Source organism: Rattus norvegicus, chromosome 4, assembly GCF_036323735.1.
Source record: "Rattus norvegicus strain BN/NHsdMcwi chromosome 4, GRCr8, whole genome shotgun sequence".
Classification (NCBI taxonomy): domain Eukaryota; kingdom Metazoa; phylum Chordata; class Mammalia; order Rodentia; family Muridae; genus Rattus; species Rattus norvegicus.
In genome coordinates this window covers 159,744,585-159,770,200 of record NC_086022.1, presented here as the reverse complement: position 1 = coordinate 159,770,200, position 25,616 = coordinate 159,744,585, and the positions used below count along the sequence as shown (strand labels likewise).

Genomic DNA, 25,616 nt, shown 5'->3' with positions numbered 1-25,616 from the left:
GAACGGCTGAGGCGGCGTCTGAGCAGGTCTTCGGAGTTCAGCATGGTGAGAACCGCCTGGTTGGTGGGAGCAGTCCCAGGCCAGGGTGGTTGGGTTCAGGGCCTCTGAGGGTAGGCTCCACAGGAGGTCGACCTCCATCTCCTCAGAGTCTCAGGCTTCCTCACAGCTGCAAAGCTCCTGCAAAGATGAGCGAAAGCAAAGCAGCCCAGAGGCCGCACTTTCCTCTCGACTCCTCACAAAGCAAGTGCGCGTGAGCGAGATGCACCGCTTCTTAGCTCCTATGAAGATCCAGGATGCTGGGATGCAGGTCCCACCTGGAGTCCCAGCCCCGCAGGGCTGATGAAAGAGGCGCAAGAGTTCGAGGCCAACCTCAGCCCCGTAGGAACTCCAGCCTCAAGAAAATGCAGAAGAAGAGACTGGCAGATAGGTTTTGGGGGCGGGAGCTTTTGTTTAGTTTACTGGTACCAGTGCCCTTGAGTGAGAGAACAAGTAATGGCGTTGGTTCCAGAAGATTCTAGAAGCCACCAAGCTTTCTGGTTTAATGTTCACCTAGGAAAGTGAAAGTTACTGAGCCCAAAGAGCCTGTGTTTGGAATTTTAAGACAGTCTCATAGCTCATGTGAGTCCCGAGCTCACTATGATGGAAAAATGCCCTTGAGCCTCTCTGCGCCTCCTCTGTGTCAGGATCGCAGGCTACCAGCTCTGCCAAGCTTCCCAGAGGACTGTTTTATGTTTTGTGGCCACTGCTGTTTTCCATGTTACGAGGTTTGTAAGTGGGACAGTTTGTTCACATTAGAAAGTAAATCTGAGGTGTGTGCCGAGGCAATCCCAAGCACTAGGTGGGCTGAGGCAGGGAAATTGGATTTCAAGACTAGTTAGTAGGGGTTGGGGATTTAGCTCAGTGGTAGAGAGCTTGCCTAGGAAGCGCAAGGCCCTGGGTTCAGTCCCCAGCTCCGAAAAAAAGAACAAAAAAAAAAAAAAAAGACTAGTCAGTAAATTTGAAGCTATCATAGGCTACAAAAACTTGCCTTAAGGAAAGAGTAAAGTTAAGAGCATATTTTAGGTATTTCTTTGAAATCCGTGTGTGTGTGTGTGTGTGTGTGTGTGTGTGTGTGTGTGTGTGTGTGTGTGTGTTATGTGTTCATGAGTGCAGTTTCCTAGAGAAGCCAGAAGAGGGTGTGGAAGACCTAGGAGCTGGAGTTGTGAGCCTGGTGACCAAGCCCTAATCCAAACATAACCACCACATAAGCTCTCCAGTCCCAAGCAGAGAACTTCTTAAATACTTGTATTCGCACACGATCTGGGTCTAAACAGCCAGGATTTGCCTTTGTTTCTGTGACAGGATCTCATCATTCGTGCTAGCCTCAAACTCATCTTTTTGCCTCATCGTCCTGATTGAGCTGGGTGCTGACTCGATCAGTATTTTCTCACGAAGACTTTTTTTCCTGTTGAGCGGAGAGTTCCTATGGCACAGTTCTTGATATGCATGGAATTTGGCAGCGTGTTCTAGTTTGCTGTGATAAAACACTGACCAAACCAACTTGGAGGATTTATTTGGCTGTCATTAGGAAGCCTAAGCGGGAACTGAAGGAGACCATAGAGGAATCCTGCTTACTGGCTTACTCAGCCTTCTTTCTTAACTAGCCCTGGCCTTAGACCCCATTGTGGGTTGGTCCCTCCCACATCGATCATTAATTAAGGAAATAGCCACAGGCATGCTCACATTCCCTCTTCCCAAGTGACGCTGGTTTGTGTCAGCTTAACCAAAACTAATCCGCACAATGTTTTTGCATATGCTTTTTCAAATTAACCTTCAGAAACTTAAATTACCTGCAAGTTAAATAGAATCTTACCATTTGCCTCAAAAAACATGTTTCACCGAAGAATCTTAGTGATTTTGGGGGAGGGGGACCTCTGTTTGCTTTTGAATCACTGTAGAATCGTTGCTGAGCCTTAAAAGTGAGATAAGGGACTATATTTGCTTTGTTTGTCTTATTGCATTCGTTTGGTGGCAGTCAGCAGACAGTTGGCAGGAGTTGATTCTCTTCTTCCACCAAGTGGGTCCCTGAGATGAGAACAGGTCATCGAGTGTGGCAGTAAGCACCTTAGCCATCTCAGGTTTGCTCTCAACAAACCTGTTCTCAGGCTCCCTGAGACCAAACCAACAACCAGGGAGCCTGCACGGGTGAACCCAGGCCCTCTGCATACGTTATAGTTGTGCAGCTCCGTGTTTTTGTGGGGGCACCTAACAGGGAATGGGGACTGTTTCTGATGCTTTTGCCTGCTCTTTGTCCTGAGTTGTCTTGTCGAGCCTTAATCTGAGGGGAATGCCTGATTTTACTGCAATTTGATATGCTATGTCTGGTTGATGTCCCTGGGAAGCCTGCCCTTTTCTAAAGAGAAATGGAGGAGGAGTGGATGGGGAGGGAGGTTGGATAGAGTAGAAACTGCAGTTGGGATGTAGTAGATGAGAGAAGGAATTAATAGTAGTAGTAGAAGTAGAAGTAGTAGTAAAATACTGGTGGCTGGCATACTGGTGCATGCACTTAATCCCAGCACTGGGAGGCAGAAGCACGAGTATCTTTGTAAATTTGAATAAGCCAGTAACATGGTGACAGACAGTCTGTGTCAAAACAAAAAAGAAAATCCACATTAAAATGGAGAGGAAGGGTCTGAGCCTGCCAGCTTTCTGCACACCAAAATGCAGCTGACTCTAAAGTTCCGTGATGGTTCCTGAGGCCTCGCTGAGGTGTAGAGGTCTGTAGTCTCTGTAAAATATGCCTTCCTGGGTTCTACTCAGTGGTTAGCACCTCTTGTTTGCAGAGGTAGGATAAAGCAGTTGCCATGTTGTAAAATACTTGATTTATTCTTATGCCGACTGAAATGAGACTCAGATGGTGGTTTGTTTATTTGGCTTTAGCAACTACTGGGGGGTCACTTACCCCTAGTAAACTGCCAACAGCTGGGCTGGCTGCTTCCCTGACTGCCTGCAGTCCCCACATGCTTGCTGTTTGAATCTTCTGGATTATTCTACTCCAGCAGTCCGGTGTCCTCCGGTGCGGTATGGAGAGCATTTCAGTCAGGCTGTGCTGCTGTCCATCCTGTCTAATGGAGACCTGTTCTCCCCTCTTTCTCTTCCTCCCCGCTCTGCTCCTTCTCTCTCCTCCCCAGGATCCCTCCTCCTCGACTTCTCACTTGATCAAAAGCCCTGCTTTTCTCCTCTTCCTACACAATCACAGGCTCTAGCCTTTTATTAATCAATTAAACTGGGGAGTAGAGTTTACATAGCATCACTTAGTGTATGTATTCGAGTCTCTAACCAGATCTTGGGAGCCAGTATTTAGCATTTGAATACATAGCAGCACCAGACCAGCCCCCAGCACTATGTTTTATTTTTAAGTTGACCACAAGGACGTTACTGTCTGCACCTGAAAAGAGCACACTAGGAGATGAATGCACCAGTTTATAACTGAAGCCGTACATGAGGACACACAACAAGAACACACCATTTGCAGCAAACAGTGTTACCTGTGACATTATGCTCAAGAGCCCATGATTTACACACACACAACACACACACACACACACGCACACACACGCACACACCTGGGCTATACAAGAAGTTCCTTAAATTTTGAATAATATTTAAAGTCTTAAAATTTTTTAAATAAAGAAAAAAATTAGGCGAATACAGCATCTCAGTACTTAACATCTCAGAATGTATGGATGAGTGATTGCTCTAAGTGGACTGGCATCTGTGTGAAGGATACTAACTTATTAATATTAACAGATATGTACATGAGCCAGCTTCATGGTACCCAGAATGGGACGGAGAGCAATAAAAAGGGTTGATCTAGATAGGCAAATAGAAGATATAGTGACTGTCCAGGTAGGCTTTGGCTGGGTGATCTGGGACCTACGGTATCATTTCTTCCTGACTTTTGTATCTCGTCATTTTGTGTAGCCACAGTTAAGACCTGATAGGTTTTTCTGAGAATTACCGTGACTTCCCTACTGAGTTAGCTGTTGACATTGCATGGCTTCCAAGGCTCAAACCAACCATAGTTTTTTAAAGAGTGGCAGACGTTTATGCTCTGGGGCTAACTGCTACTTGGTCAGTCTGGTTCGATGGCTTATATCTGTAATCCTAGCTTGAGAGGCTGAGGCAAGAGGATTGTCACTAGTTTAAGGCTGGCCAGTGTTTGTAAAACTGTATACTAAAATAGGGTAAGTTTAGAGTAGACAAGCTGTTTAGTCTCTGTGTGCAAGTTTGTGTGTGTTCTGAGATAGGATTGGACTTGAATTCTACTTAATCTTTCTTCTGGGTACTGGGATTATGGACCTGTGTAGCCATACCTGGTGGCTGTCAGTTTTAACAGAGATAAAAGGAATGCCTAAGCATTGTTGTAAATTCTGAAATAGATACTGGGGCACAACACTGTATCTGCCTGTCACACAGTTTGAAGTAAATGACTATCGTGTTTTCTGGTTCCCAGCGTGAGTGCATCTCTATCCACGTGGGGCAGGCAGGTGTCCAGATTGGCAATGCCTGCTGGGAACTGTACTGCCTTGAACATGGTATTCAACCTGACGGTCAAATGCCAAGCGACAAAACCATTGGCGGTGGGGACGACTCATTCAACACGTTCTTCAGTGAGACTGGCGCCGGCAAGCACGTGCCCAGAGCAGTGTTTGTGGACCTGGAGCCCACTGTGGTCGGTAGGTGCCTGGGCCCTGGGTGGAGGCTTTCCTGGGAGAATGAGGTGTCTCAGGAAACCTCTCTGAGATCTACTGAATGTTTGTGACTTTGTTGGGTAAGAAACTGAAAGGAAGGGTCATCTGTGGTGTATGTGTAACCAGAGACTAGGAGGCACCGTTGACATACATGCACAGTGTGGTGGAATGGCCCTGGCCTGAAAGACCCACAGGACATATGGTCTCTCTCTCTCTAGATGAAGTGCGCACGGGAACCTACCGGCAACTCTTCCACCCAGAGCAGCTGATCACTGGGAAGGAAGATGCAGCCAATAATTATGCCAGAGGTCACTACACCATTGGCAAAGAGATTGTTGACCTGGTCCTGGACAGAATCCGAAAACTGGTAAGAGGATTGCGAAGGAGGCTTCATATTGTGGTTGTCCTGGTCAAGAGGGTTGGTGGTGGCGGTGGCGGTGGCGTCACTTTGCCGTTGCTGTGACAAACACCATGACAATGCATCTTAGGAAAAAAGGGTTGGTTTCCCTTACGATTACGCTTCCACAGCACTGTTCATCACTGAAGTTAGTCAGGGCAGGGACCTGGAGGCAGGAGCTGATGCAGAGGCCATGAAGGACTGCCGCTTACTGGCTTGCTCCCTGTGCCCTGCTTTCTTACAGATTCTAGGACCACCAGCCCAGGGTTGTTCTACTCACAATGGGCTGGGCCCTCCCTTTCAATCACTAAATAAGAAAATGCCTTACAGGCTTCCCACAACCTGATCCTATGGAGGCATTATCTTTAATAAAAGGATCCCTCCTCCCAAACTTTAGCTGCTGTCAAGGTGACATAAAACTATCAGGCACAGTCATGGCAAATCTGTTCATCTATGAGTTTATCAAAATACCTAACAGACTCTGCTGTGATGCATCTGTCTCCACTGCATTCAAAGGCAGTGTGTGTGTGGTAGAAGTGTGAATTTACTTCAGTTTGTAGAAATGGAAGTCATGAGTGCAGGGTGTGGAAGTCAGAGTGTGGTTTGTAGGCATTGACGTCCATGCTCTGGTTTCACCGCAGGCTGATCTGTGCACGGGGCTGCAGGGCTTCCTCATCTTCCACAGCTTTGGAGGGGGCACAGGGTCTGGGTTTGCATCTCTGCTGATGGAGCGGCTTTCCGTGGACTACGGCAAGAAGTCCAAGCTGGAGTTTGCCATCTACCCAGCCCCCCAGGTCTCCACGGCTGTTGTGGAGCCTTACAACTCCATCCTGACCACACACACGACACTGGAGCACTCTGACTGTGCTTTCATGGTGGATAATGAAGCCATCTACGACATCTGTCGGCGAAACCTGGACATTGAACGTCCCACTTACACCAACCTCAATCGTCTGATTGGGCAGATTGTGTCGTCCATCACAGCCTCTCTGAGGTTCGACGGGGCCCTGAATGTGGACTTAACAGAATTCCAGACCAACCTGGTGCCATACCCTCGAATCCACTTCCCACTGGCCACCTATGCCCCGGTCATCTCCGCCGAGAAGGCCTACCATGAGCAGCTGTCAGTGGCAGAGATCACCAACGCTTGCTTTGAGCCAGCCAATCAGATGGTCAAGTGTGACCCTCGCCATGGCAAATACATGGCCTGCTGCATGTTGTACAGGGGGGATGTGGTTCCAAAAGATGTCAACGCGGCTATTGCTACCATCAAAACCAAGCGTACCATCCAGTTTGTGGATTGGTGTCCAACTGGCTTTAAGGTAGGACTGGGTGCTGGGACACTGGGACAGTTCTATCTGCCAGCAAGCAACAGGTTCTGCCTCCAGGCCACGGCTTTGAGAAAGCTCATGGCCCATCCCATGTCAGGCTCCAAAGAAAGCATAGTAGTTGGTAAGTGGTGTAACACTTCTCCAGGTGACACTGGAGGGGTTGGGGATTTAGCTCAGTGGTAGAGCGCTTGCCTAGCAAGTGCAAGGCACTGGGTTCGGTCCCCAGCTCCAAAAAAAAAAAAAGAAAAAAACAAAAAAAGAAAAGAAACAGATGACACTGGAGCCCTTTGCCCAAATACATCAATTGCCAACCTTTTTTCTTGGGTGGTGGTGGTGGTTGATGATGATGATGTTGTTGTTGTTGATGATGATGATGATGTTGTTGATGATGATGATGTTGTTGTTGATGATGATGATGATGATGATGATGATGATGTTGTTGATGATGATGATGTTGATGATGATGATGATGTTGTTGATAATGTTGTTGTTGATGTTATTGATGATGTTGTTTTTGATGATGATGATGATGATGATGATTTGTGGGGATTGGTTGTTTGGTTAGCTTTTGGAAAAGGTTTCCATGTAGCTCTGGCTGTCCTGGAACTTACTCTGTAAACCAGCCTGGCCTCAAACTCAAAACATCCCCTGCCTTTGCCTCTTGAGTGCTAGGATTAAAGGTGTGCACCACAGCTGCCAGTGCCCAAACCTTATTTCTTTTTTCTCTTTTTTTAAAGACTTGCTGTCTTTGTGGGTGTGTGCATTTGTGAGCACGTGCACTGCTGGTATCTGTGGAGTCCGAAAGAGCGCACTGGATGTCTTAGAACTGAAGTTTCAGACAGTTGTGAGCTACCATATGGTTGTTGGAAATTGAACCCTGGTCCTCTGGAAAAGCAGCCAGCACTCTTTAACGGCTGAGCCATCTCGCCAGCCCCCAAACATAACTTCTGAAATCATCAATTACCAAGGGTTATGCAGTGCATTTTTCTCAGTGAGACACTGGGAAGGTGTGGGCTTCCAGGGCAGGCGTGGCTGGAAGCCGGTGCTGTGCCTGGCTGAGTTTCCTCCGCCGCACCTGATTGCTGCAGTAAAGAGCTGGCTACAGGGAAGTACACGGTAGGGGCTGCCCCCAGAGAGAGACTGCCAGAACCGTGTTAGTCTCTTCGCCCTAGGTTCCCTTTTGTCAGCACCAGTGTGGTTTATCACACCTTTTACAACCATCTTCCGGGGCTACACTAGTTTCCGTGTTTAAAAATAAGTTTGAGTCTTAGCTGGACATTTATTAGGGCTCGCGCTTCTAATCCCAGCGCTAGAGTGAGTGAGTTCAAGATCAGTCTTGTCCACATTAGGGAGTTTGCAGCCAGCTCTGGCTTCTAAAGTGAGTTTTAGAGCCTTTAGAGTGTGTGTGTGTGTGTGTGTGTGTGTGTGTGTGTGTGTGTGTGTGTGTGTTTATTTTAAAACATAGCAAAATATTAAACTATGGAAGACTGAAAAGCTGAAGTCTCAGCCCTGAAAGCTGCTGCCCTCATAACATGAGGCGATCGGCATAGTCACAGTGTTACGCCTTCTGTGCAGGTGATGCTCGTTGCAGGCCAGCAGGGGAGCAAAGGGTACATCTTCCTTCTTAAAGCGGGGCTGTATTTCTTATCTGAGGAGGGCCCTTGTGTCTCTGTCCGTACCTGTTTCCAGCCCCTGTCTGGCTGTGCTCCAGGCTGCTGCTCACAGCCATGCACTCATCGGGGTGCACACAGGTCACCACCTTAGCATCCTCTTGCCAGAGTTTACCGCTGCACGGGTGTTTTCTACACATGAAAATCTCAGTCTGTTTCAACTAAGCACACAGTATACCTTGGATACGGTTCTCATTTTTGGCCTTTGTGTATTAGTTTGGCCATTAGTGGTTTAAGTAAGTCCTTTACAATTTTTATACATGTTGCTTTGTGTGGATGATTTTTCATTCCCAAAAGCATGGTATAAGTATTTATTTTAAGCAGGGTTATTATTTCACTATAAACTTCACTGTATTTTTCTCCTCCTGCAGGTGGGCATTAACTACCAGCCTCCCACCGTGGTCCCTGGGGGCGACCTGGCCAAGGTGCAGCGGGCCGTGTGCATGCTGAGCAACACCACTGCCATCGCAGAGGCCTGGGCCCGCCTGGACCACAAATTTGACCTCATGTACGCCAAGCGGGCCTTCGTGCATTGGTACGTGGGAGAGGGCATGGAGGAAGGGGAGTTCTCAGAGGCCCGGGAGGACCTGGCCGCGCTGGAGAAAGATTATGAAGAGGTGGGCGTGGATTCTGTGGAAGCAGAGGCAGAAGAAGGGGAGGAGTACTGAGCGCATGGGTCTGGCTGGCAGCCGTCCATTTACGTCTTCCCCACCATTGAAAATAAAGGATATATTATTAAAGTTTCTGTACTGAGCTATTGCCTGTCTTGTATGCTGTACTTTTTAACTAAATTCCTCTCTAGATACCTACTTTTTCCAAGTAATTTCTCTGCAGAAAACACACACGTTTTTCCCTAAGAAATGATAAACAGGTCTGTGTGTTCAGTTTTAAGTTCTGTCTAGGGACCTTAGGATAAAGTATTGGTTGACTGGCATAGAAAGGGCTTCACCCAGTATTGGGCTGCTGGGGAGGGGTCCCCTGGCCTCAGAAGCTCCGTGTGTGGTAGCTTTGTTTCCACCGGCATAGTTAGCTTTCTCCCCCTGCTGTTGTGTTGCTGCTGGAGCTGAACCAGAGCCACCTGCCCTTACATGGGCCCTTACTGTAGTCTGGTCACCCTCTACCAGGTTCCTGGTACAGGGTTAAGTGTTGAGAATTGAGTGTCTTCATAGGTTCTTTCAGCAGGAACCAAGAGTTCTTAGTGAGGCCTTTTTCAGTCAAGGGCTACCCAGAACCATATCTCGGTCTAGAAGGTTCTAGTACCACACCGTATAAACCCACATGAAGCCACTCATCCTAGTCAGCCAGTAGCTATGCTTAGGTGCTCAAATGAGCCACGCATATGAAAGCACAAATCTTCCAAATGACTGGTGCTTTTCTTCAGGTCATCTGTGAGGGGTCCAGGTAGTCCTGAGTAGAGCCGAAGACCCAGCATCTCCGGGTTTGAGACATTCTTCCACATTTTCCTGCTGTTGCTAAGCAAACTGCTTTTCCTTCCCCAGGCTCAACTCTACTCGAGCCCATAGTGCTTATCTGAAAGGAATGCAGGAGGTTCACCTTCCTCTTTCAATAGCACAGATTTGTGCCTCTGCAGACTTCCCAAGAAAGAAGCCGATCCCTACTCCAGGCTGCCTGAGTGTGAGTGTGCGTGTGTGTGCGTGTGCGTGTGTGCACGTGTGTAGGTGTGTGTATTGTACACATACTGGTTTCCATTCTGGTTTTGCCGCCCTCAGTGAAGGCTCAGCTCTGCCCACCTTCAGCTTACAGACCACTCATGTTCTCCCTTCCGGGTGAACAGGTGTGCTTTCTCATTGAAGGTTGTGGTGGTTTGAATATACCTGGACCCAGGAGTGGTGCTATTAGGAGGTGTGGCCTTGTTGGAGGAAGTGTGTCACTATGGGGGTGGGCTTTGAGAGCTTCCTTCTAGCTGGCTGAGGGAGCCAGTCTTCTGTTTGCTTCGGAACAAGATGTAGAACTCAGCACTTCCTGCCATGCATTCCACAACAATGATAATGGACTGAACCTCTGAACCAGTAAGTCAGTTCCAATTAAATGTCCTTTGTAAATTGCTTTGGTCACAGTGTCTCTTTACAGCAATGGAACCCTACCTAAGAAGTATTACCCAGGATGAATGGACATGTCCTCTCCCCACTGAGCAGGGGAGCCCTTTAAGGGCCAGGTACTCAGTGGTTACCTAGTCAGTGTCCACTCCTTCCTTCTCCCTAACCACAGCACCACTTTGCTCCATGGAGCCATCTGTGGAGCTGAGACAATGGGACTACCCTATCCACACATCATCCAAAATGACCCAGCGTCATTTGCCCTCATGCAGCTTGATCCCACCCTTTCTCTCTCTCCCTTATCTTTCTCTTTTTCACCTTAATGAAAACCAAGAGTTTTTTTTTTTTTAAGAACTCAGCTTGAATTAGATACCTGTTTCCAAAGTTTTATATAACAAGAAATTTTGATGACTAAAGAAATATCACAAGGTTTATAGGAGTTTAGTTTAAATAATGGAGATAAATGTGAAGAGGTGACTTACGGCAGGGTTTCTGGTGACTGCCGTGGGTGGCTCTCTCACCTCCATTCTTGTTGGCTCTCAGCAGTATGACTCGGTTATGGGTAGAGCCTATACCTGAACAAGTCACAAAGTGGGAGCGTCTTTTTTTTTTTTTTTTTTCCTTTTGGAGCTGGGGACCGAACCCAGGGCCTTGCACTTCCTAGGCAAGGGCTCTACCGCTGAGCTAAATCCCCAACCCTCTCACCTCCATTCTCCTCCACAGAAAGCTGTTACATCCCGAATCAGAAAAATCACTGAGAAAATGTAGAGTCAGCTATGGAACATAAATATGGCGATGGAATTCAAAAATGAAAATGATGATTTATAAACAGAGGCAGCCCCTGTCCTAGGAAGGATAAGGGACTGAAAGTAATTAGAAAAGTGAGACCCTCATGGGGAGAGGCAGAGCTCAGAGTGGGCTGGAGACTGGCTGGTTCCTAGAATGTGGTGAATTGAGTAGGCCCATATCAGGTGGAGGAGGATGGATAGGAGGACCAGAAATGGCAAAGGACCAATGTGAAAACAATCTGGGAGGAAATCGAGTGTAAAAGCAACACAGAGATGCCTATGGAACCAGCTGGAAAAGAGCAAAGTCCTTTTGACCACACAGCCCTCGCAGAACCAGACTCCTCCTGATGAGGAGAGTCCGCCAGGCTCCTCTGGAGCCAGCAGCACCTAACTAGCTACAGAGACTCAGGGAGGACTCCTTTTGGGACCCCTAGAGCAGCTGCCTTTCCCTATTAATATCCAAAATGGCAGTCTTTCTTACAGCTAGGTGTTGAGATCCACATAGCTTAATGAAACATATGGAGGGGCTGGAGAGATGGCTCAGTGGTTAAGAGCACTGACTGCTCTACCAGAGGTCCTCAGTTCAAATCCCAGCGAGCACATGGTGGCTCACAATCATCTGTAATGAGACCCGATGCCCTCTTCTGGTATGTCTGAAAACAGTGATAGTGTATTCACATATATAAATAAATAAATCTTTTTAAAAAAGCATATGGAGATAAGTCACAATAAGCACTTTCATGATTTAGGAAATTATATTTTTCTGGAGCCTGATGGGGTGAACTCTAAGACAAGAACGATATGTCCATGGCGGAGAACCGTAGTTGGTGGGAGTGGTTAATGGGGAGAGTGTGCAGGAGCCACTTTGTGGGATGTCGGAATGATATAATTTGCCTGTCTGCTTGCAGTTGAATAGTTTTGTTTGCCAAAAAATGCCAGGAACTCTTAGGACACATGTAATTCAGTGAGCTTGAGGAAAGCCAGACGTCGCTCTCACAGCTGAAGAGGTTTCCCAATTCTGAGCATGGCTTGAGCTAACAGAACTGTGACATGCCTCAGAGTGTCCCAAGTCTTCTGTTCCGTGCTCTCCCGAGTTTGCGATGCTGCTGCAGAGCACTTGGCAAAACCATTTTAGGAAGGAAGGGTTTAGCTGGCTCACAGTTGCAGCTGCAGTCCCCAGTGCTGGAGGCATCACGGCGGGGCGGCCGGTGTCTGGCCTCACTGCATTCACAGCCCATGAGCAGAGAGGTCAAATGCTGTGCTCAGCTCATTTACTTTTCTAAAAATTAGTTTTTAAAGATTTTTTTTTTAGGAGGTTGGAGAGATGGCTCAGCGGTTAAAAGCACTGGCTGCTCTTCCAGAGCTCCTGAGTTGAGTTCCCAGCAACCACATGGCGGCTCACAACTGTCATAAGGGGTCTGGTGCCCTCTTCTGTCCTGCAGATGTATATGCAGTGGAGTACTCATAAGTACACAAATTTTTAAAAGATTTATTTTTAATTGTACTATGCATGTGGGGGGATGGGGAGTATATGCCCATATGTGCGGGTGCCGAGGAGACCAGGAGGCATCAGAGCTCCTGGAGTTCAAGGTACAGGAGGCTGTGACCTGCTTGATGCCAGCAGTGGGGATCAAACCCAGGTCTCCTGAAGGGTCACACACCTCACTGCCAAACCATCTTTGTAGCCTCTCTCTCTTCCTCCTTTTTATTCAGTCATGGACCCCAGTCTATAATGATACTGTCCACATTTAAGGTCGTTCGGTCTTTCTTTCCATCTCAGTTTTAAACACATCTAGATATCCCTCACAGATGTGCCCAGAGATCTGCTTCCACGGGTCCATCAAGCTGACAATGTCACCCAACGCAACGTCAGCATCAGCTGGAGAAGGGGGGTCATTTTCCTTTGCCAGAGGCACCTCCGAAAATCGTCCCTAGGACTTCAGTGCCAGGTTTAAATCCGTGCGATTCACTCCCAGCCCGAGACTTATTCTGACATCAACAAAAGCACAAACTGGGAGATTCAGAGGCAAAAAGAATGTTACTTCAGAACGCAATTATTCAGAATGTAATTATGATGTTGCTATCAGTGTTAATTTAGCTAACAATCTTAATTAGGCCAGTCTCTGATACAATACATTTTAGCAAGCTGGAGAGACGGCTCAGCAGTTGAGAGCACCGGTTGCTCTTACAGAGGACCCAGCTCCAATCCTCAGCATCCACATGGCTCTAGGAAGCCATAGCTCCAGGTCCAGGGGACCTGATGCCTTCTTTAACCTCCTCTGGCACATGTAGCATATAATCCATATATGTAAACAAAATATTTAACACACACACACAAACATTAAGTAATTTTTTAAAGAGAAGGTCTGGCTGTGACAGGTAGCTCTGGCTGTCCTGGAAGTCACTGTGTGGACCAGGATGGCCTCAAACTCAGAGATCTGCCTGCCTCTTGCTTCCTGAGTACTGGGCTTAAATGCACCACCATGCCTAGCAACATTAAGTAAATCTTTTAAAATGCATTTATAGTTATGTATTTTAAAAAATTTATTAAAATGTATTTATAGCTTTTAAAAGTATATAAATGTTATATATTGTTATAAAATATATAGATATTTCTGTTAAAGAATATAAAAGTAACATAAAGAAATACCAAGAAGTATGAATTGATACCATGAATTAATGCCTTTAATTCATTAATACTTGTATTTTCGTACTACTTTTCCATAAGACTTCACATTTCACTAGAAAAGGATAAATTCTGTATATTCGTCCGTCTTAGCTCTGTGTTGTTTACTAGACAGCAGAGTATTGCAAGGGGTGGGATGTACCTCAGTTGGTAGAATGCTTGTCTAGAACGCACAAGGCACTGGATATGATCCTAGCACTGCGTAAACCAAGTGTGGCGGTGCTCACCTGTGCTCCCAGACCTCGGAAAGTAGAGACAGAAAGATCCAGTTCAAGTCATCCTCAGCTTTATAGGAAGTCTCCGGCCAGCCTGGACTCGAGATCCTATTTTTTTTTAAAAAAAGATTTTTTTTGAGGGGCTCAAGAGATGGCTCAGCGGTTAAGAGCACTGACTGCTCTTCCAGAGGTCCTGAGTTCAAATCCCAGCAACCACATGGTGGCTCACAACCATCTGTAATGGGATCTGATGCCCTCTTCTGGTGTGTCTGAAGACAGCGACAGTGTGCTTATATATAATAAATAAATAAATAAATAAATAAATAAATCTTTTTAAAAAATGAGTATGTTTGGAAAGTTTAAAGGAATAAGGCAAAAGTAAGGATGAGAAAGGAGACTCCAATTATCACAGGTTATGCTGCCGCTTACCGTCTAGAACTTGACAGTAAGGGCCTATTGCTGAAGACACTACATATGTGAGTCAAAGGATATGACACTACTAAGCCGATGCTGACCTGGAAGGTTCATCCCCACCGGAAGCTTTTGTAATGTCGGAGAGAGCTGTGTGTGCTAACAGAGGAGAAAAGTAATCGTTACTCTTATCCAGCTGTGAACCCTGCAGGTTACAGTAATGACAAAACATGCCTGACAAGACATGCATGCCTGAGCGACAGTGGCATGATCTGGGTGCAGCCAATCACTTTCTCCGTGGATTTAAGCCCTGCTGCCTAATTAAAAACCCATATCTGGTATCGTGTGCTGGGCTAAGAATCTGTGGTTAGACAGGTCCTAGGCTCTAGGAGAGAACTTCCTCCTGTTATTCTGCTAAACGGGCACGCCTTTAAACTGATCCTGATGACTTAGATCGTATCCTAGATTAATGCATCCCCCAACTCTCACCCTCGAGGCTTCCATTTGCTGTAGATGGTGATTAACACAGGCCCACAACCGGCCGAGCACAGAGAATAAGACTGGAATGCTCAGGGGTTGGGGATTTAGCTCAGTGGTAGAGCGCTTGCCTAGCAAGCGCAAGGCCCTGGGTTCGGTCCCCAGCTCCGAAAAAAAGAAAAAGAAGAAGAAGAAAAAAAAAAAGACTGGAATGCTCAGCCTGAAAAGAAACACCATCCCCCTCGTCTACAATTGCTGGAGGGGTGGGAAGAGAACAGCCAGAGGTGGTACTCGAGTACAAAGAAACTGTTGTCCCCCCCACCCCACCCCATGCAACAGTACAGCTGCACATGTGAACTCACAGCAGTTGTCAGCATGCGTAAGTCCCGAGCATGCTCGAGCCTCGTTAAATCATTCCTAACTGTGGGTAGCTCCACAGTGAATAGCTGCTGAGACTGAGAAAGTCCGTTTCCTTTAGTTAGCAAAGACTATTGCTAAGCTGATCTTCCTCCCATGGAAGGCCAGACAAATTGGCCTCGATGGGTAAGTGGAAGAGGGTGAGAGGAAACAGGGTCGGGTAGGTAGGGGGAATGGATCTTGGAGGAGCTAGGGAAGGGGTGAGTATATTAAAGCTGGAAATTCTCAAAAAAGTATTTGATTTAAGAAGTAAGGGCGGGGTTGGGGATTTAGCTCAGTGGTAGAGCGCTTGCCTAGGAAGCGCAAGGCCCTGGGTTCGGTCCCCAGCTCCGAAAAAAAGAAAAGAAAAAAAAAAAAGAAGTAAGGGGAGAGGAAAGAAATATAAACATTTTCTTTGCTGTAGGAGAGGAACAACTGCCAGACTCAAATGTTCATGTCTACCCCACCAGCACTCCTGTAAGGAACCCCTCAGCCATGAGCTTGTAACTCCTTACCACACTCTATGGGTGACTCCTTGGTCATGCTCCTGCAGGTAGCCCCAGAACACTCATCAGTCCACCAAGCGAGGCAGGAGGAGCGTCCCTTTGGTCTGTCACTGTCTGACGGAGTGCCACACTGGAGATGAAAAGAAATAGTCTCTCTAGGAAAGGCTACTCAGCGTTCAAGATGGCCCTTTGGGAAAATCACAGCCAGTCTTTCTAGTGAGGGACCCTGCTGGGTCACCAGTGTGGGACAGAAGTGAAATCATTGAACTGAAGCATTTTTAAGGCATTGGCCCTATGAGGACACCAGCTCTGAACCCACACACGCCTGACCTTAAGTCCTGGCTTAGGGCACACGGCTTAGGCAAACTGCCTCTGGGTTGAGAGTGTGCGCTCTATGAGTTTCCCCTCGGTTTGGTTCCTCTCCACATTCTGCTCTACTCTGTGTATGTGCTGACCTTATTCTATCCTGTAAACCCACCAGGAGGACAGTGTGTGCCCGACCGTGTCTCCCAGCACTCAGCCCCGAGGCTCAAGGTTCTGTAGAAGCAGTAAGAGCCCAGAAGGAGCGACCCAGGTTTCATTCTTAACGTGCTACAGCTGTTAAAAATAAAAATTAAAAGCAAAGTTTTTAAAGCCCTGCAGGACGTGGACCCACCTATCTATTCCAGACTCAGCAGTTCCCACTCTGTCCCCAGAACTAAGGGCTCTTAAGATGCTTCTTATTCTCTGTAGTCCTGTGAAATTTCTCACATCTCAGAACTAGCAAACCAGGAAAAAATGCCACAACTTTTGTTAGACAGGACTATCTCTAATCTATCTATCTATCTATCTATCTATCTATCTATCTATCTATCTATATCTATCTATCTATCTATCTATCTATCTATCTATCTCTAATCTATCCATCTACCTATCTATCTCTAATCTATCTATCTCTAATCTATCTATCTCTAATCTATCTATCTATCTATCTATCTATCTATCTACCTATCTATCCCCCTGTTTTTGCTTTTGAAACATGGTCTCATTCTGAAGCCCAGGCTATCCTGGAACTCATTATATGTAGCCCAGGTTGACCTCAAACTTGTAGGACTCTTCCTGCCTCGGCCTCCCTGATGCCAGAATTACCAGTGTTGGATCTGATATCCATTCCTACCTTTGGCCCAGTAGCTTCTGCATTGCCCAGCCTGAATACCACTTACATAGCAAACATAGTAAACCCAGACTCATCCACCAAGCCACAGCTCACTGCCATCACCTGTGGGAAGTCACCTTCAAATACAACAGTCAAGCATGGTGGCACACACTTGTGATCCCAGCACACAGAAGAGAGGCACAAAGATTGCTTTAAGTTTGAGGCCAGCCTGGGCTACAATAGAGACCCTGTCTTGAAAAACACGAAACAAAAGTTTCCCTAGCAGATAGCTTGGTTTGTCTGCTTTCTGAAGAGTTTCTATTTAAACAGTTGTCTGTATACACACACTTGGTTATTCTCTGTTACAGCAAACTACAATGACGACTTCTTCTTTTCTTCTTCTTCTTCTTCTTCTTCTTCTTCTTCTTCTTCTTCTTCTTCTTCTTCTTCCTCCTCCTCCTCCTCCTCCTCCTCCCCCTTCCTCTTCCTCCTCCTCCTCTTCCTCTGATTTCACATACAAACCCTAGTTCCTCACATACAGTAAATGATGACAAAACTTGAATGAATGAATGAATGAATGAATGATGTCTAACTCTCTAGTCTTCGTGTTGCTTTCCTGAAAACAAGAGGTAACAGAGTAAAGGCCTCCAACTCTAAAAATCTCCTTTTCAATATTTATTACATAAGCATTTGTTGAGTTCTTGAATAGTACTTAACCAAAAGGAAATCCCTTTAGTAATTTGTTTTTTATTTTTGTTTTATGTGTTTTGCTGTCTTACCTGCATGTCTGTCTGCGTGAGGATATCGAATTTCCTGGAACTGGGGTTACAGACAGTGGTGAACTTACATGTGGTTGCTGGGAATCAAACCCCAGTCCTCTGAAAAGCCAATTCTCCAGCCCAGGAAGTCCCTTTGAAGGTGTGTTAAAGGGGCACAGATCAATCTGTTTGTTACGTTTTCTGTTTTCTGCTGGAAGCAAGTCCCATGGCTGGTGAGAAGACATGAGATGTTTGCCTCTGACAACTGTCACTGGCGTTTCAAGCCATCCCAGAGCCTCCAAAATGGAGTTTAAGAGGCTCTGCCTTGGGGGATCCTTTCATCTCAGTCAGACCCCTCAAACCCGGCAGTGTGGAGACAATCTCTACCTTAAAATTATAAAGCACTTGTCTTTGTCTTTCTTGGGCATTTTCATAAAAGGAACATCTTTTTCTCAACATAGGGCCCTCTACACGTCTCTGTGGGATGCTGCGTATCTCGTGAGAAGAAACTCAGCCCTGTGTTCTTCCTCCCTCTCTAGGGAACCAACGTGAAACATGTCTGATCCACCTCAGAGAGCATCAGACACTGGGAACTGACAGGAGCAGAGAACGAGAGATGTCAAAACGAATGGGTTTGTAGTCGGGTGGTGGTGGCTGCAGGCCTTTAATCCCAGCACTCAGGAGGCAGAGACAGTCAGATCACTGAGTTCTAGGCCAGCCTGGAGTGAGTTTCAGGACAGCCAGGACTACAAAGAAAACCCTGTCTCAAAAAACAAAACAAAACCAACCAACAAAAACATATGGGTTCTGGTCCCCAGAGACCACTAGCTCCCCCAAATCCTACTTGCTGTATTCCAATTGTGTAATTTTCTTTTTTTTTTCTTCCTTTTTTTTTTTTTTTTTTTTTCGGAGCTGGGGACCGAACCCAGGGCCTTGAGCTTGCTAGGCAAGCGCTCTACCACTGAGCCAAATCCCCAACCTGTAATTTTCTAAATAAAAACCCCAACATCCGTCTTAAACTGCTCAAAGAGACCCTTGACCTCTGCCCTCACCCAACAAGAACTTACCCTAAGAACCCTTGGCCTAGAGTCTAGAAGAGACCAGAAGAAATCAAGTAGGGCCCCGGCCAGTTCTTTTGTGTGTATTGCAGACAGCACAGACAAGCATCTTTAGACCAAGCGCTCTGCTCCCATCGGTGGCCTTTCCTCGCTGTTAGGGACGTCCCTCTACCCCACGGATTTTGACCAGCCTGCAGACAAAGCCAAGCCCTGAGAGACCTGGTTCTGAGGACTGAGTTCCGTAGAGTTAGACCGCTAATGACAGTGAAGACAGTAGGATTCCAGAGATCCCCGGAAGGAGAAACTGTGAAAAATCCCAAAACCAATATTCCGCCACAAGAGGGCACCCGAAGCCCAGGCAACAGGGACGTGCTACCTCCTGCGTCCATTCAAATCCCGTGGAAGAGGAGTGTCTGTAAAGCGAGGCTCCGTGCCAAGCGGAGCAGAGCTTGAAGCTCCAGCTTATGCAACTGACCCACAAGGCCCCTGTTCCTCTTAAACAGACGTTGTCGCCACAGGCTTCCCTCCTTCCTGGGGAGCATCTCCACCCCGGATGTGTCGGCTCCTGGTCCTGGGTGAACAGACTCAGTCTCCATTCCCAGGGATGTTCTAGAACTCCCCGCAAGTTCTGTCCCAGACTCGGGGTCATTAGCATAATTTCAGCGTTTGCGGGTACCCAGGAGAGGAGACACCAGCAGATCTAAGCTCATCATCGTGAGTGCGAACTAGTAAATGCTGTTGGGTGCAGTTTAAAGCCTCAAGGAGGTCTATGTGCTAAATTTTCAAGACTCACTGTGCCCGTTGGGTTTTGTCAAACTGACACAAGCCCAGGCATATATGGGAAGAGGGAATCTTACTTGGGAAAAAAAGCCTCCATAAGGTTGGTCTGTAGGCAGATCTGTGGAGTATTATCTTGATTAATGGCGATGTGGGCAGACCCAGCTCCCTGGGTCTGTCATCCCAGCGCATAAGGTCCTAAATTGTATAAGAAAGCACTAAGAGCGAGCCTTACGGAGCTGGTCAATAAACACGGTCTCTGCTTCAGTTGTCGCCTGCAGGTCCCTGCTTTGAGTTCCTGCCTGGACTTCCCTCTGTGATGGATTTATAGAATTGGAAGCTGAAATGAACCCTTTCCTCCCCAAGTTGATTTTGGCTGTGGTGTTTTATCACAGCAATAGACACTAAGCCACTCACATAGACACACATGGGTCCAAGTCTGGGACTGAGGCCTCACACCTCTGACAAGGAGAGCACCCAGGCTCTGTGTTCTTAGTGGACAGAGATTCTCTAACACTGGAGGAAAAAAAACCCACCCCTCTTGTTAGCTTTGTACCATCTCAGTAAAGAGCATATTTTCTCCAATTTCCTTTTATGGTTCTGGGTTAGGGCTGGCCACAAGAGACGCGCAGAAGCCTTGGGAGGTAGAAAACAGGATGGAACCAGTGCTCCGAAGGCCAGTGGTACAGATGTTGCTGAGTTCCTTCTCACTGACCACTGCCTGATCATAGCTGCATGAAGCACACGCAAGCCAGACCTGTATCTCTCCCAGGCCCAGTCACATTGCCTTCCCTCAAAAACTCCTGGGCCACTGTGCGAGTAGTTCTCCGGTAAAGAGGGCTGGGCCCTCCACAGACAACTTGCCTTATCAGAGTTGGAGGTGCTGAGGAACAGGTTACAACTGGTTCTTGATTTTCTCCACTTCACACCCCGCAAGCGTTTCTCCTCCCCTGACCCACAGTGATCCTCAGGGTCAGCACAGACACAAGCAGAGGTTTCAGCCCTCCTGGGCCCCTTGGGAGATTACATAGGCTCTAAAACGAGCTTCAGAAGTGAAACAACTCCTGCTAGACTCCGACTCTCATTCGCGGGAACAAGTGGTATGTTTATGAACGCGTCTGCGAAGGCTTTATATAAAGGATTTGACCTGGAGAGCTATAGATTTGCCTGGCTGAGCTTTTAAAATGTATAATTTTCAAGATAGAATCCTTTCTATTAGTGATTGTGCTGGCTAGTTTTATGTCACCTTGACACAATCCATTGTAAAACAGGATCCATGGGCTGGTGGTCCTGGGTTCTGTAAGGAAGCAGGCCGAGCAAGTCACGAGAGTGAGTCAGTGAGCAGCATCCCTCCACAGCGTCTAAATTCCAGAATAAAAAACAAAGACTGCATTGAAACACAGGCTCCATCTTTCTGCTGCATCCAAGAAATACACCTCACATAGGATAAAAAGATGGGGAATTGGGGATTTAGCTCAGTGGTAGAGCGCTTGCCTAGGAAGTGCAAGGCCCTGAGTTTGGTCCCCAGCTCCAAAAAAAAGAACCAAAAAAAAAAAAAAAAAAAAAAGATGGGAAAAATACTCTCCACAAACGCAACCAGGAAGCAAGCTATTTTAATATCTGGCTAATTAGACATCAAACCACAACTAATTAGAAAAGATAGGAAAGGACCCAACGTGCTCATTAAAGAAAAAACACACCAAGAATATGTTAAAAATTTAAACAGTATGCATCAAAACGACATCCAGTTAAATAGAAGAAACAGGACTGTAGCCAAGATAATCTATCACCCTAACATAGCGAGCGTAAACGGAATTACCAGCTTCTGCCATTAGACCTGTTATCTCCAGGCAAAAAACTAAACAGAGAGATACTGAAGTTAAATAATTCCATAACTCAAACGGACTTAACAGACATCTATAGAACATTCCACATAAACACTAAAGAGTTTGCTATTGGGTTGGAGATTTAGCTCAGTGGTAGAGCGCTTGCCTAGCAAACGCAAGGCCCTGGGTTTGGTCCCCAGCTCCAAAAAAAAAAAAAAGGAAAAAAAAAAAAAAAGAGTTTGCTATCGTCTCAGCATCCGATAGTTTCTTCAAAATTAACCACATCTTAGGACGCAAATCAAGTCTCGACAGGTATAAGAACTTTAAAATAATGCCCTGTGGGGGTTGGGGATTTAGTTCAGTGGTAGAGCGCTTGCCTAGAAAGCTCAAGGGCCTGGGTTCGGTCCCCAGCTCCGGAAAAAAAAATAATAATAATGCCCTGCGCCCTGCCTGTGTGTCATGGATGAAAGTGGGGTACCAGTAAACACATACGGAAAAAAAGTGTGCAAACTCATGGAGTCCGGTTGAAAGGAAACTGCATGAGGGCAAAAGTCAGGGGGAAAGGTAAAACCAGGCTGAGCAGAATGAATGAAAACAAAGAAACCTCAATTGTACGTGGCACCGTGAAGGCAGTTCTAAGAGGCGTGTCCACAGAGAGAAGTGCTTCATCAAGACACTGCTGTGCTGTCATTTTTTTTTTTTTTTTCGGAGCTGGGGACCGAACCCAGGGCCTTGCGCTTGCTAGGCAAGCGCTCTACCACTGAGCTAAATCCCCAACCCCATTTTCTTTTTTAAAGACTAATTTACTATATATCTTCAGATGCACCAGAAGAGGGCATCGGATCTCTTTACAGATGGTTGTGAGCCACCATGTGGTTGCTGGGATTTGCACTCTGAACCTCTGGAAGAGCAGTCAGTGCTCTTAACCTCTGAGCCACATCTCCAGCCCCAGTGATGTCATTTTAATAACTCAATGACACCTTTGAAAGTTCGAGAAAACCAAAAAGGAACGATGCCTGCAAAGAGTAGACAGGAGAAAAATCACTGAAGTCAGGGCAAAATAAACAAGACAGAAGTAGACAAACCGGAAATAACAAAGTATCAATGATTCTTTGAGAAAAATCGATCTGTTTAACAAACCTTTGGCCAAATTTATTTTTTTAGATGGAGAATGAAGATACTAATTACTAAAATTAGAGGTGAAAATGGAGACACAATTTGGAAAATGACTCCATAAGATCCAGCTGTAAGGTCTGGAGGGATGGCTCAGCGGTTAAGAGCACTGACTGCTCTTCCAGAGGTCCTGAGCTCAACTCCCAGCAACCACATGGTGGCTCACAACCATCTGCAATGGGATCGGATGCCCTCTTCTGCTGTGTCTGAAGATAGTGTAGTCACATACATAAAATTAAAAAATAAAAAATCCAGACGGAAGACATTTTCTTTCTGTGCCCCGCCCAGTCCCCCCAATTACTGATTGATGGAGGACCCCGCCCATTGTGGGTGTTGCCATCCCAGGGCTGGTGTTTTGGGTTCTGTAAGAAAGCAGGCTGAGCAAGCCAGTAAGCAGCACCCCTCCGTGGCCCTGCATCTTCTCTCACTTCCAAGATCCTGCCCTGCTTGGGTTCCTGTCTTGCCTTCCTTCAGTGATGGAGTGGAAAACAGAAGTCAAATAAACCCTTTCCTCCCTAATCTACTTTTGGTCATGGTCTAAAGATGCCTGTCCGTGCTGTCTGCAATGCACACAAAAGAACTGGCCAGGACCCTACTTGATTTCTTCTGGTCTTTTTTAGCCTAGACTCTAGGCCGGGGTTCTTAGGGTGGGTTTTTGTTGGGGGAGGGCAGAGCCCAGGGGTCCTTTTAAGCAGCTCAAAACAGGTTTTTATTTAGAAAATTACACAATTGGAATACAGCAACTAGGATTTGGGGGAGCTAGTGGTCTCTGGGGACCAGAACCCATCTACTTTTTTGTTTTGCTTTTGTTTGTTGGTTGGATGGTTTGGTTTTTCGAGACAGGGTTTTCTGTGTAGGCCTAGCTGTCCTGAAACTCACTCCTTGGCTGGCCTAGAACTCAGTGATTTGACTGCCTCTGCCTCCTGAGTGCTGCTGGGATTAAAGGCCTGCTAACCATATCAACACTAACTAGAACCATGATTCTAGGTTGGAGATGTTTACATGCTGACTGTAAACAATTACAATGTTTCCAGGAATCGTGATGACTACATGTAAATCTTTGTTAGACTTACAAGAAGTGTTTAAGTAGTTAGGGAGTTTTTTCTCACTAGAGTTAGATGTTCTGACCAATGTAATGTACCAATGTTATAATACCAGCATTCAGGAGACTGATGTAGGAAGATCAAGTGTTCAAAGACAGCCTAAGCTGCCCAGTAAGTAGAGGCTAACCTTGGCTACATTGCAAGACTAGGTCTAAAAAGATACTGCCCTGTCATGCATCTAAATGCTTAAAAAGAAAAATCGAATATATTTGATGTTAAATTTGGATGAACAATTTAAAATATTTAAGAGACTCCAATGGACTATATTTATAATAGCGTTTAAACCATTCAAGTTGAGTTAATAAAATTTTAATTTTAAAAGGACGAATGGGAAGGAAGCCGAGTGGCACGTCGTGGAGCCAATCAGGGCTACACCGAGAGACGCTGTCTCAAACAAGAAAGAAAAGAAAGACGGGTCCGCAGAAATGGCTCAGTGGGTATGTAAGGTGTTACACACCGCATGAGGCCTGGGTCCGAATCCCCAGTTCATACGACCGGAGAGCTTCATAGCAGAATAGCAAAATGCGTAACTTGGACTTAAAAGGCATACGGGACAGTAGAACGTTTCATTGGTTAACATTCTATGATTTGTCTACAATGTCAGTAATTACTCACAGACCATGTTTCTGTACTCTCTAATCCCAAACTATACAAGCAACTGGGCGTGGTGTCATGAATCTGTATTCTCAGCGCTTGGGAGGAGGAGGCAGGAGAGTAAGGAGACCGACCAGTGAGCCTGGGCGGTAAGTACTAAGTCACTACCACACTGAGAGACCTTGTCTTAAAAATAAAAAGGATCAGAAAACACGCAGAAACTCTCATCATCTCTTATTCTAGTCCCTTGCCAGTCTGCCACGTCCTTTAGCCTAGAAATGTGTTAGTCACGCCTCCGCCCCATTGGTCTCCACACGGCTGATCCTGAAGTCCCCACTTTCCCACTCGGAACCCTAGGACGGTGATGCCCTGTTCCACCTGCCCGTCCCCTGCCCTAACCTCCCGGTTGCTTTACTCTTTGCCTTACATTCTGAGTTCGGCTCTGCCTCAGGAACCCTGACTTCTCACCCCTGTCGGAGAGGGCTGGTGACTGACTCATTCCAGGACACATTTACCAGCACTGCACGGTGTGCAACTCATTACCTGGCACTGTGGGTCACGTGCTCCCTGGGAGGTAAGCATCAGCAGCGATCCATCCATCCTCCCCAGCCTACACCCGCGTTAGGGTGGAGACAGACTCAGTCACAGCCCTTGAGCGGCTAGCCCGGCTAACAACTGAAGCAGCAGAGGGCAAACAGACATTTACCTCTTCAGGTCTTTGCCATCTGACTGACCCTTGGTTCTTTCCTAGGGACTACCACGAGCCTAGCCTCCGCCTTTCCTGTGTCTAACATTTTTTTTTTTTTTTTGGTTCTTTTTTTCGGAGCTGGGGACCGAGTGTCTAACATTTACAAACCTTCTTCACAGGCAATAGACTCATGAAAATGCCCATTCTGGTCTAACTTGAAGTAAAAGAGAAGAGTCGGTTATCCAGTTTTGACATGAGCAAATCATGAACTTCAGATAGTGTAAGTACATACAAAAAGGCTGATAACCCAAAATAAGACAGTAGCCGAGCACCGTAGCACACAACCTGAAGTGTCAGCTCTTGGGCCATCCTCAGCTCAACATACTGAGTTTGAGGTCAGCCTAGGCTACCTCAAAAAAAAAAAAAAAGTTAAGAAAGAAAAAAGAGAAAAGAAACATCACCTTAGCCTGTGTCCCCTGTGAGAGTTCCTGTTCCTTCGGAAGGGGCTAGCCAAAATCCTACGGGAATGAAGGGTCAGGGGCAGCATCTAGAAGGAATGAGAGCTCTGTAGACCTGAAATTACACCTCTGCGCAAACTTTCCCAGAAGTGAAGGTGGCGTGGGAACAATTAGTAAGACACCGCTTCCCTTTAGACACGCTTCCCTTTGTGTCACAGAATCTAAACTTGCCATCTATGACTTCAGAGAAGTTAGGTGACAGCAGCAGCACATGGGTGTCATAGCAACACACCCACAGGCCCTGCTGCCATCTTCCTGCCCTGCAGAGAAAACAGCTGCCTTCTTCAAAAGTCAGCATGCAGCCAGACACTGTGCCACT

The 25,616-nt window shown here is 46.5% G+C and overlaps 1 protein-coding gene and 1 long non-coding RNA gene across 2 annotated transcripts; one reads left to right on the top strand and one right to left on the bottom strand.

Annotated features, from left to right (window-relative positions):
* Tuba3a (tubulin, alpha 3A) lies at window positions 1-8,890 on the top strand. Its single transcript, NM_001040008.1, has 5 exons — window positions 1-45; window positions 4,496-4,718; window positions 4,952-5,100; window positions 5,772-6,452; window positions 8,503-8,890. The coding sequence occupies exons 1-5, from the start codon at window positions 43-45 to the stop codon at window positions 8,797-8,799; spliced, it is 1,353 nt and encodes a 450-aa protein (NP_001035097.1). The 5' UTR covers window positions 1-42; the 3' UTR covers window positions 8,800-8,890.
* Window positions 8,604-25,616, bottom strand: LOC102555545 (uncharacterized). Its single transcript, XR_001837692.3, has 5 exons — window positions 25,241-25,616; window positions 18,628-20,756; window positions 15,677-15,797; window positions 13,890-13,985; window positions 8,604-12,987 (listed from the first exon to the last, which is right to left on the bottom strand). It is a non-coding gene; the product is annotated as an uncharacterized LOC102555545 (long non-coding RNA).